At 51.9% G+C, this 12,043-nt stretch overlaps 1 protein-coding gene across 2 annotated transcripts; it reads left to right on the top strand.

Annotated features, from left to right (window-relative positions):
* Positions 1-641: 641 nt before the first annotated feature.
* On the top strand, positions 642-8,893 carry TAL1 (TAL bHLH transcription factor 1, erythroid differentiation factor). 2 transcript variants are annotated; one of them, XM_015870519.1, is made up of 5 exons: positions 643-798; positions 2,037-2,186; positions 3,039-3,461; positions 3,993-4,084; positions 6,367-8,893. In XM_015870519.1, coding segments are annotated over exons 2-5 (936 nt in total). In that variant the 5' UTR covers positions 643-798; positions 2,037-2,184; the 3' UTR covers positions 6,786-8,893. The 2 variants fall into 2 exon arrangements, with proteins under 2 accessions (XP_015726004.1, XP_015726005.1); XM_015870518.1 differs by lacking the exon at positions 2,037-2,186 and having other exon boundaries at positions 642-798.
* Positions 8,894-12,043: the final 3,150 nt, after the last annotated feature.

The raw sequence follows: 12,043 nt of genomic DNA, 5'->3' as shown, positions 1-12,043 counted from the left end.
ATCTCCCATCCCAAATTTCCCGAGGCCGAGCTGTGCCCGATCCCTCCCCATGCTCCAGTGGGGACGCTCAGCCACCCCAATCCGAACCCTAATTAAGGACACCCGCACTGCATCGGGGGGGGATGAAGGCTGCGGATGGGACCAAAGCAACCCACACCCCTTCCCTCTCTTTCAGCATCCCCACCGATTTCTTTCGGCTCATTAAATTTAATTAAGAACGGAGAACGTCTTCCATCAAAAAGAAAAAGAAAATAAAAAATAAATAAATAAAAATAAAAAGCAGGAAAAAAAAAAACAACCCAAAAAACACCCAACAAAAAAAAAACCAGGGCCATAATAACCTCCGAGAGGACTAAAATAAAGGATCGCCATTCACAGACTCGGGCAGAGCAGTGCAAGATTTTATTACTCCTTCTTTTTTTTCCCCTTCCTATTGCAGTGTCTTTTTAAGAGCATCTAAGCACACACACATAAAAAGCTAGAAGGCATTCCGGAGTTATTCCTATGCATATCCCTGCAATAATTTTCCGCTTTCCTTCGATAAAATTGCCAAATAATAATGAATCATTTCATAAATAATGGGTTTAGAAGCTTATCAGGGCAGGCGGGCCACTGCTGGGGCTTTATCTCTCTCGGCCACATTGCAGTAGTGTTCCGCTCTCCATACTAAATAGGAAACTGGACGTGATGTGGAATTAGAGCCTCCCCAGCTGAAGCCACCCCACATTACTACAAATATAGCCGCCATGCGTAGGCCACAAAATGGCTCCACTCACTTTTCCCAATGAAAAGCAAATGGTGAGTGGGGAGGGATCGGGCCCAGCAGCGGGATGGGGCTGGAGGGGGGCACGATGGAGGGGGTGGGGAGGGGGGATTTTGGGGGGCACGTAGGGGTCTTCTGCAGCCTGTTAAAGACAGGTGGAAGGGGGAAGAAAAGCCAAATGCGGCTTTTCCACGGTTGGGCTTTTTTTTTCTCTCTGTTGTTCTCCTTTGATTATGGGGGCTGGGGGGGGGGGCTGAGGTTGTCTTTCCTTGCTAACCGACCCCCCTCTTTCTACTCTGGGTGCAGTTCCCACTATCGGGGCTCTATGGGGAGATGAGGGGCGATGCGGGGAGATACACACTGTCCAGCCAGGGGGGGGGGCCCAGCCTGAACCGACCGCCGATCGGCACATGGGGGTTTCTCCCCACCCCGTTCCCCATCCCTTTCTCTCTCCGTTTTGGGGGTAATTCTCCCCACCAAGGGCACAGGGAAAAGTGAGTGGCCGGGGTGGAAATTTTCTGCCCATCCACGGTCGCAAAACAAAAGGAGTTGGAAGCGCAGAACAGAACGGGCGGAGATGTAATGCCCCCCCCCCCCCCCCCCCTCCATTTTTCTCCGTACAATTACCTCTAAATGAAACGAAAAAGCGGCGGATTTGGGGCGTTTTTTGGGTTTATTTCGTTTTAACGAAAGAAAATAGAAAAACACCAAAGGAGAAGCCGACGGGTTTATTCCGTTGTTTAACGAAGAGCAAAGCCCCCGCTCGGCATTTTGCTGCGGGAGGGTGGGGGGGCACGGATCTCTCCTTCCTGTTGATCGCAGCGGGGCCGCTACGGGCGGACACCGGCCCCGGTCCTCCGCGCTGAGCTCCGCGGCTCCGGCAGCGGCCCCGCCGCTATTAGCGGCCCCGTCGGAACAAACCAACCCCGACCCCATCCTAAATCTCCTTCCCGAGGAGACATCCAACAAAACCCCACTTAATTCAGCCCCAAAATATGCGTGGTTTTTTTTTCCCTCTTTTTTTTTTTTTTTTTTTTAAATTTTCTTTATTAATGTTTCCCCTAAATATATTATATTTCCCCCCAAATATACCAGCTTTCCCCTTAAATTTCTCATCCTTTTCCCCCCAAAGACACCACTTCTCCCCTCTCCTTATAACTACGGGCCGTGTGCCGGGGCTGTGCGCGGTGCCCCCGTCCCCTCGGTGCCATCCCCGTGTCCCCCAGACCCACCCTCTCTCTCCCTTTCTCTCCCCCCCTTCTCTTCCTCCCAGGCTTTAGCAGTTTTATCCCGATGCGGGTGTCCTTCCTCTCTGTAAAGTCGTAAGTACCTCGAGGTGGGAGGAGTAAATTCAGCCTGACACTGAGAGCGCTTTTGTTGAAACGGGAGAGACTCGCGGTGTCCCTACTTAAATATGACACATGTGAGTAATCTCTTCCTATACAATATGGGAATAGGCAATTAGATGCTCTTTCTGGAGGGCTGGCAGGGCGGGGGCAGGCGGTAAAGCTTTGGGTTGAACGGCTGATATTATGATGACTGTTATTATTATTATTACAGATGGAGAGGTGTGATCGAAATAATAATAATAATAATTTTCTCTGGGGTTGGATCAACCCAGAAATGATAATTATTGACCCAAAGCGAAGCAGCGGGGATGTCGGGAATGAGATTTGCACCGTTACTTATAGGGAGGAAAAAAAAAAGAAAAAAAGAAAAAAGAAAGAAAGAGCGAAGAGGGCGGTGGGAAAAGGAGAAATAGTCGCGATAGCGCTGCCCGCCCTCGGCTCTGTCGCAATAGTTTCGTTATAGGGGAGAAAGAAGGGAGCGGGGCCGCAGACAATTGCCGTGCGCGGCCGCGGCTGCTCCGAGCCGGGGCCCCTTCCTCCTTCCTGCTGAGCTCATGGGGGTGCGGGGCTTTGTGTGAGCGTTTCTCCCCTCCATTGGGCAGCGCCTGGAGCTTGGTTTCCATGTTGAAAATTAATAACAATTATTCTAATACGAATAAAGTAAAAAATCCCCCCTAATGGACCGAAATGTCCTCAAAATTGAGCGGGGAGAACCCTCGGCCTCCTTCCAGTTCCCTGCCCCTGTGGGTACGGTGTGTGTGTGTGGATGGGGGGGGTTCCAGGGTCATTGGTACAGGGGTACAAGGGAAGGGGGTTGGAGGTGTTTCTGCCGTGACGTCACGCCACCGCTGCGTGACATCACGCCGCAGAAGCGGGGGGACCCCCCTGTCGGGTTCGGGCCGCCCCGAGCGCTGCTCTCCCCGCAGGACGATGGACAGGCCGCCCGCCCCGCCGCCCCCCAGCAGTGACCCCCGCGATGCCCGCCGCCACGACCCCGAAGCGGAGCCCACGAGCGAGCCCGACAGCAGCCGAGGGGGCATGGAGCCTCCGGCCGAGCCCCAGCTGCTGCTCAACGGGGCGGCCAAAGAGGCGGGCCGACCCTCCCCCGGGCCCCCCGCCGCCGCCGTGCCCGTCATCGAGTTGGTTCGCCGGGGGGGCTCCTTGGACATAAAAAGCCGAGAGGCGGCGGGGGAGGCGATGCAGAGAGCGCCGGGAGCCGAGCCGTGCCGCGCCGCCGAAGCCGCCTGCGAAGCCCGAATGGTGCAGCTGAGTCCCCCCGCGCTGCCGCTGCAGCCCCCCGGCAGGGCGATGCTCTACAACCTGGGGCAACCGCTGGGCACCATCGGCAGGTCCGTGCCTCCCCCCGGCCCCCACCGCGTCCCCGGGATTGAGGGGGAAGGAGAAGAGGGAAGGGGGTTGTTTGGGGAAGGGGGTTGTTTGGGGGAAAGGGGTTTGGGGGAGGGCTGAGTCATCGCCAAAAAAAAAAAAAAAAAAAACAAAAAAAAAAAAAAGGAAAAGAAAGGAAACTTTGCAAAGGAAGAAAGGGGGGAAGAAGAAAAAAGAGCAGAAGAACGGAACGAAAAATTGAAAAATTGTCGTTCCTAGAGCTGGGGGGGAGAGGGAAAGCCTGGCAGAAATACCACGGTCAGAGCCGAGATGGGGCGTTTCGCTGTGGTCCTGTAGTGGTGTATGGGCATAAGGGGCTGAGCTGTGCGGGGCTCCCGGAGCTCCCCTGCTCAGCCCCAGGGACGGTAAATGGCCCCACGGGCGCAACGTGTATCCCACGCCGGGCTCCTCTTACATCCTTCGTGGGCTGCGGGCTCCGTGAGCATCTACCGAGCGGTCGGGGCCGCCTCACGCCGCTCTGCCTCTGTTTGCAGCGGGTTCTTCGGCGAGCCGGACTCCTTCTCCATGTACGGCAGCAACCGGGTGAAAAGGAGACCGTCGCCCTACGAGATGGAGATCACCGACGGTGAGTACGGGGAAAAGCCCGATGTGTGAAGGGGGAATACGGTGGGATGCAGCGGGTGCCCCTTATTGGGGAAGGCACAACACACACAGCGTGGCTGGTGCCTTTGGGCACAGTGTGAGGAGCTGGTTGGGGGCAGCCGGCCCCACGGGTCCCTCTGAGATGAATAGAGGAAGGCACTGGGGCTGTGTTGAGGTGTGGGGTCCAATGGTGAGGATGGGTTGGTGGTTTGGACTGGATGGTTTTGCAGTCATTCCCAACCTCAATGATTCTATGGCTATAGAAATAGACACTCTGTATTCTGCAAAGTGGGACAATATCTGATTATATCCACATTTTTGGCCCCAGGTGCATACAGGTAGGGCCCAATCTTGCAGATCCCACCTCGTGTCAGTCTGCAGAATTAGGGTCAGTTTTGGGGGGGGGAATACAAGTACTGGATGGACATGAAGACTCAGCACATGTCACCACTGCTGGGCTGTCCCTGTGCTCCTGGGGACTCAGATAGTGAAGGCACACTGCGGGGGTATGCAGGGAACAGGGAGAGCACACAGTGATGGTGCCACCCTGTACAAAACACACACACACGTGGATATGGAGGTGTGGGAAAATATCTGAGAGGATATTCTGTCATTTTGGAAGCTCTTCTTCTTGCTGTTTTTTCCCCTTCAGGTCTGTAATTAGGATAACAATTCAACCAGCATTGATCAACCCATTGATTGGAACAAAATCCAGGCATAACTTTGCAGCCAACTGCTTGGCTTCATTTGGGGGCTTCTTTATGAGAAACGAAGCCCTTCCATTATAATACAGCTAAAGGGTATTTTAAATCTTTCCACTGCTTGACACACTACACCCCGAACCCATTCTTTCTTCAATTCAGTTGCTGGCACTGATGTAAGAATCAATCATTGCAGTGGCTTCAGAATTTGTTCTATTCTTGATCTTGTTTGGGGAGGCAAATGGGCAGGTCGATGTTTGATTTCAGCATTTTATGAGGTGATGACTCTTAGTAGGCAGCTTCCTGTGAGTGAGATGTGTTGGAAGCCTGTGAAGATTGAGATCTTTGGATAATTAACATGATCCACATATTTTTTTTTTCCTTATTCCCTTATGAGTGCTACAAGATGTTAAGCTGCACCTCCTAAATCCAGGGCTGTGTGCTCTGTTTTGTCCAGAAAGAGCATTTACGAGCAGGAATTGTCTTGCTGTAGGAGATGGCAGCATGTTGTCACTGCACTCAGCAGAGCCAGGCAGCTCTGTTGGCTGAGGTCACTTTGATCCCCACAAGAGGAGAGATGGGGTGTGATAGGAATCCCACAGACCATCCTTTAGGGTGCAACTCATCAGTGTGTTAAGTGAAAAACTTTGCTTCTGAATTTGTGGTGATTTTCACTGCCTGTGATGTTCCCTATTCTTTCCAGCACAGTCATTCTCCCATAGTTTCTTGTGGTTGCTGTGTCCTTCCACTGCCAGTTAGTCCTGGATGTGAGGATGGAGGTGGCTGACGGCATGCCTCCTTCCACACACTGCTTTCTGTGGACACAAGGACCTGCAGTCTTGACTTTACTTCTGGGCTGACTTCTGCTGTGGGTCTCTCCCGGCATTAAGGCAATGTCACCTCAAGCCATCAGGAGCTGCCTTGATGAGCTGAAAGGAGAACTGATAGAGGGAGAACGGATGATTGTATTCCTGAGCACAGGAACACCTCTTGTGTTACATGCCCTACAGGAATATGGCTGCTTTGTCTTCCTCCCACGGTCACCCTTCGGGCAAGGACTTCTACTGTGTGTTACACCAGGGCGAGTCCTGCTGCCCCATCACATGAAGCACCCAGAGAACTGGTGATCTCTGCCAGCTTCTGATCCCAGTGACATCAGGGCAGAAGGCAGATATTGGGATCTCAGAGCTGTTAAAGCCTCGGCTTATGCCTATTTCTTCTGTCCCAGTGATGTGACTTTTGGGATAGAAAAATAAAGCTATCTGGTGAGCTCCTTGGTTAGCTTCCTGCTAGTTCACTCCTGGTCCTGTGCCTTGATGATGGGACTAAAATAAATTGAGTAATTTGAGAAATGAGCAAATTATTAAATGACCAGGGAGGTGGTGGAGTTTCAAGAACCACGGAGACGAGGGACCGAGGGAAACGGTTAAGGACAGTTTTGGTGGTAGCTGGATGGTTGGACTGGGTGATCTCAGAGGTCTTTTCCGATCCTAATGATCCTGTGATGCTGTGATTCTATGACCCGGTGGGCACTGCTAATAACTGTGTGCCATTGCAATTGCAGGTCCCCACACGAAGGTGGTCCGCCGTATTTTCACCAACAGCCGGGAGAGGTGGAGGCAACAGAACGTGAATGGAGCCTTCGCAGAGCTCCGCAAACTCATCCCCACGCATCCACCTGACAAAAAGCTGAGCAAGAATGAGATTTTGCGCCTGGCGATGAAATACATCAACTTCCTGGCCAAGCTGCTCAACGACCAGGAGGAGGAAGGAAACCAAAGGGGCAAAGTGAACAAAGACTCGGGGATAGTCCAGGAAGACCTCCTGCAGGACATGCTGTCTCCGAACTCCAGCTGTGGAAGCTCTTTGGATGGAGCAGCGAGTCCAGACAGCTTCACGGAGGAGCACGACACGCTCGACTCCAAGCACGCACGGAACCTGCACCATGCCATCCTCCCCGTTGAAGGCAGCGCACAGCGGTGATGACCCCAAATCGCTCCCCGAGCGCTCAGAGGGTTGCGAGACCCAAGCGGGTGGGATTTGGGACCTTTGGCTCCCCGTCTGCTCGGCCCATGTTGGCACGTTGGCCAACCAAATGGGACGGACGCTCGGTGTTTAGGTACGGGATCGTACGAAGAAGAAAAGCATTGAAGTCGTCTTCGTTGTACATACTGACTCTGAGGATGGGAGGGGAACGTGGCCAGCACCCCTCCAGCTTTCTGAGGGTTTTCTTGGGGGCTGCCTGAGGGTCGCTTCTCAAGTAGTCACGTGGCCGAGACATGAGGAATGAAGCATAGGGCTGTGGAGCACAAGCAACTGGTCCGAGCCATGCTCCCATTGACCAAGACCTTCTGACTGTATCTTTTTAATGAGGTGAAAATGCCCTCGGCAAAAGAACTATTAAAAGGATTAAGACTTTCTTTTTTTTCTCTCTCTTTCTCTCTCTTTTTTTTTTTTTATTTTTTCCAACCGTTTTTGTCCCCTTTCCTTTCCCTTCTTCCTAACGTTGGATTGTTTGGGGTGTTGTATTTATGACGTGAGGTTCCTTCTGTTCAATGCCGTCATGCAGTATCCACTGAACATAAAGGTACATAGGGTGTTCTGTGCTCCCCGCCGCCCCCTGAGCTCCCAACCCTGTGCTGTAACACAGTGGGTGAAGTCCTACAGTGGTGTCCTTAAGTTTCCCCTGAGGTTTCTCATAGGGCTGAGCATCTCTCAAGGAACATGAAACTCAGAGGTGGTTCAGGAGAGAAAAGTTGACTAGCAATGCCACCCCTTGAACCAGGGGCTTTATTTTAATGGAAAAAAAAAGAAAGCGAAAGAAATTAACAATGCATCAACAGTTTGTGTGTACATAGGGTTATAAAAGGGTTTCGGTGGTATGCTTTGAGTTTTTTGTTGTGTGAAAGTGGTGGTGATAGTGCATCCCTGCAAGTGCCCACAAGCTGGATGCAATTAGACAGTAGGAGGCCCTTGATTGGCAGGGGCTGGTAGGAGCTGCAGCCTTGCTGTATCTCCTGGCATGGGGTGAGTGCTAAGAGCACTGATGGGATCACCCCGAGAGCTTAGGGGCTGCAGTGCTGGTTTGGGGCCAAGCGTCAGTGCTATGTGGTTCCTCTGTTTCAAACCATGTGCGGAGGCTCCAAGGCAAAGAAATCACTGCATTACACCACAATCCAAACATCCTTCGGAAGGGAGAAAGCCTTAGAGCTTGGTTTTAGGGCCTCTTGTAAATAATAGGCTGAGACTTTTCTCAGCATGGAGCAGGTGCATTAGGTGCCCAAGCCAGGGCTTCGAGCCCAGCCCCAGATTCTCAGAAACCAACAGTATCCCCCTGTGTGTAGTGGGGAGAAGGAGGACAATGAACCCTCCTGATTCCAGGGATAGCTTAAGTGAAGGGGTTACCATGGGGCAATGCTGAACACGAGGGGCTGCTGTAGACACCGGTGTCGCTGGGTATGGGCAGGGGGTAGTGACCTGGGGGGAGAGGGGGTCTCATTCACTTTTTTGTCAAATTATTGCAAAAAAATAACCCCACCAACACTCTGAGATTCCTCATCCCCCAGAATTCTGGTTGTTTTATTATTATTATTATTATTTCTCCCTTTTTGGTAGCTGAACAGTTGGCCAATGGTACAACCTCCTCAGTCCCCACATGCACATCTGCCCATAGCACGCTGCCGTCCTCCCGGGGTATGTACAGTTGTCCTTTAATCGTGATTGAATGGTACATTTCCCCCACCCACCTTCCCTCCTGCCTGCTTCACGTCTCCGTGTGTGGAACATCGCCCTGGTTCTGTTTCGAGCAGCGTTGCCTCTCAGCGTCGTACAGTGTGATTGAATCCTATCTCCTCCATTATTTTCTCCCCCAGCCCCATCCCTCTCTTTGCTGCCCTCCCTTTGGCTTTCTGCTTTTTCTTTGACCCTTTTTTTCCAGCAGAAACAAAGTAACCAGACCCAGGTACCCTGACTCTCGACCCACTGTGGATGTGCTATTTAGAAAACACATTTGTTGTAATGTGTGTGTACATATAAATATATATATATAATGAATATATCAAGAATATTTCTAAATAAAGTTTTACAAAGCAGCCTCCGCTCGCTTTCCTTTCTTCCCTCCCCCCCTTACACCCATTGGCATTTCAGCTCTGTGCCCAGCTGGGAAAAGCTGCCAACAGCCAGCAGATCCCTTGCAAAACCATTTCCCCATCCTGAAAGCAGGAAGGAAGTGTTGGTATGGAGCAATCCCTTGTGTTGGGCGGGTGCCTGGGCACCATCACCCACTGTCTGCACGTCCCCAGAGGTCCCCCAGTGGTGGTCTTGTCCCCCTTGGGGGCTGCTGGGGGCAATGGTGCTGTGCTCAGAGCTGGGCAGTGTTTGGCTATGGCTCAATAGGCAGCGATAGGCAATGGTGGGTAGTTATAGGAATTCTTCCTTTCTTTTAATTAAAAAGGAAGAGTAGACATGTATGTCAGAGCCTGGTGCACTCTAAATACGTTAACAAACAGTTGAGCTGATGGCATCAGTCATTTATATGGATATGTAATTGTATATTTTTATATACATAAACGTGTCATTTACAGGCAATGTTGAAGGTGGCATAAACACATATTCACATCATTTACAGGCTATGCTGAAGGTGGTGTATGTACGTATATATCTATATCATTAATAGGCTGTACTGAAGATGGCACATATGCACATATACATCATTTACAAGCTGTGTTGGAGGTGAATGCAGCTGCAGCATTGCCGTGTGCAGGAGGACAGCACTGTTCTCTTCCATCCCTATGGCTCTGGCAGTCACCGTCAGGGTGGGCAGAACCCCAGAGCTGAGGCGTTGGGTGTTATCTGCCACCAACCCCATCACAGCTGCACAGATGTTCCAACCCCATCCCCACTCTGTCCCGGATGGAGCCGATAGCTCTCGCACCCTTTATCTCTCCCTCCCACATCCCATCCTGCTCCCCCCCCTCTCCTCCTCCCCCTTCGTGCAACCCTTGCATGTACCCAAAGTGAGGGTTTACAACTGCTCCCTATACATATACACTCAATATATAGCTCTATGGCAAGTGCTGGGAAGGAGTGGTGCCACTCATTCACTGTGTCACCCCCGATGCTTTCACTCCTGGTGGAAAGTTCAATTTCTCTTTCACCATTTGTTAACTTTATTTGTTTACCATGGTGACGAGCACTGTCCCAGTCCCAAATATTACCTATGTTTGGGAAAAGCTCCTTAAGGCCAACTGTTGCACAGAAGACAATAGCCTGGGTGGCTCTGGCCCTCAAATAAACATGGGTTCACTGCTGGTGGTGTCGGATGGAGCCAATTAGTTATGGACATCACCTTTGAAATGATGGGGATTTTGGACCATTTCCTACTGCAGGGAAATCACAGAATGGCATTGAAAAGTATTTTGTTCATCCACCTTCCTCCTGTGCCCCTGGTGATACGAAGGCTCCCAGGGGCAGAAAATCCCCCGTCGCATTGTGCTCCTGTGATGGCTGTGGCACAGATGAAATTAGGAAGGAGGGGAAGTGGCATTTGGATAAAATCGAATTAAAACTATAAAAAGAAGAGAAGGTGGGAGGAATGCATGCTTAGAGCCAGCAAAACAAGAAGCTAAAAAGCAAAATCACCCCAAATTTGTGCAGCTCTCATTGTTCAGCCTCATTATTTGGCTTTAATTACAACCTCTTTGGGAAAGCCATGCTCCAGGGCAGCCTAGACTGGGAAAAGAGCAAGTACCTGCATTGCTCAGTGCCTTCCCACATTATCAAATTAAAATATGCTCAAGGAACAACAGGCCCCAGATATTCCCACCCATGCAGGCGATGGGAAAGCTTCACCTTCATTATTAGCAGCCATTGACAAGAGGGAGAGGTAATTTATTGCTGGCAGAGCTGCTCCCCGCTCATCCCACGGCTGCCAGGGTTCCCACAAAGCCACACAAAGGCTGAAGGTGCCCAGGGGACCGAATGCTGTCACGGGCAGAGCCGTCCTCCTCCCAGCCCTTCCCTGCCTGCCTGGTTCTCCTGCTTCTCCCTTTGCTTCTTGCTGCCCGCCACCTAAACACCACTTGGGGCTCACTGAGTTGTCACATCCCGGGATAAGGCAAACAGTGATGGCCAACCCTATTGGAAATGAAGGTGGGGATGTTCCAAGGCACACAGGGCTCCAAGGAGCCTCTTGTCAGGGGTCTAGCAGTCATCTTCAGGTTTGTCCCCACTCAGACACATCGATTTTTCCCCTCTCTTCGAGCTATTCTGAGACGCCCCAGTGACCTTTAGGGGAACAATTTACCATTGTGTTTTGGTGAAGCCCGGCCTCTATTTTTACACTCTGTTTTGCTGATGCGGGCGAAGGGAGCGAGACGGGAATCCAGCAGGAAATGGGAGGGAGAGTCTGGAGAGTAGTTCAATCTGCCCCGGCCCTTTGATGTGCCGGGATTGGGGCCGGGCCGGGCCGGGCCAGCGGCGGGGATGGGGCTGCGTGACCCAGCGGGGCTTCAGTTGTGTCCCTCCCAGTGCCCCACGTGGATGGGGTGGATGGGATGGATGGGGTTAGGGGGGAAGTTTTGTACTCAGGGGGTGTCATTCAGATGATTCTTTAATGCTACCCTGTACATCCGCAGGGTCCAACCTATCTCCTGTCCCATCTCCCATCACCCATCTCCCAACCAGTGCCGATCTCACACGTGGAGCTCGATGCCCGCACTCACTTTTGCACGTGGAGCCTTCATTGCCACCTCCTTGGAACGGGCTGGGGGCACTTCAATTCGCAGATAAACGCTGCATCAAAGCTACCGCAGCTCACCCGCTTCCTGGGGCCGGGACCAGCGGGGCCGCTCGGGGCTGCGGCTGCTGCCGGTCCCGGGGCTGCGTCCCTCCGCCACTACCACGAGCTGCCGGCAGAGGGCAGGGCTTTTACACTTCTCTCTTCCTCCTTCTCCTTTCCCCCTTCCTTCCTTCTCCCTTTTCCTTTTCTCCTTCCCCCCCTATTTCATTTCATTCCCTTATTTCTTTTTTCCCCTTTTCAATCCCATTTTCTCCCATCTCATTTCCCCTCAACACCAATGGAAACGGCAAAGACACCCTCGGGAACGTTCACCTTCCATACTTCAGCCCCATATAGGGCTGCACTGGAGGTAGAAGGTGCTGTGATATCCCCCATCTCCTATCCCCTCACCCCTACTACCTGCACCGGTTTGCTTGGGTCACAGCTAGAACAGTGACTTTAT

The sequence above is a fragment of the Coturnix japonica genome, chromosome 8, assembly GCF_001577835.2.
Source record: "Coturnix japonica isolate 7356 chromosome 8, Coturnix japonica 2.1, whole genome shotgun sequence".
Classification (NCBI taxonomy): domain Eukaryota; kingdom Metazoa; phylum Chordata; class Aves; order Galliformes; family Phasianidae; genus Coturnix; species Coturnix japonica.
The sequence above is the reverse complement of the archived record's forward strand: the minus strand, read 5'-3'. Positions and strand labels throughout refer to the sequence as shown.

What these genes read in the sequence shown, in the direction of transcription:
- TAL1 (XM_015870518.1), top strand. An exon ending in CCGCTGGGCACCATCGGCAG is followed by an intron (nt 3,462 to 3,992) that starts GTCCGTGCCTCC and finishes CTCTGTTTGCAG; the next exon opens with CGGGTTCTTCGGCGAGCCGG. An exon ending in CGAGATGGAGATCACCGACG is followed by an intron (nt 4,085 to 6,366) that starts GTGAGTACGGGG and finishes TTGCAATTGCAG; the next exon opens with GTCCCCACACGAAGGTGGTC.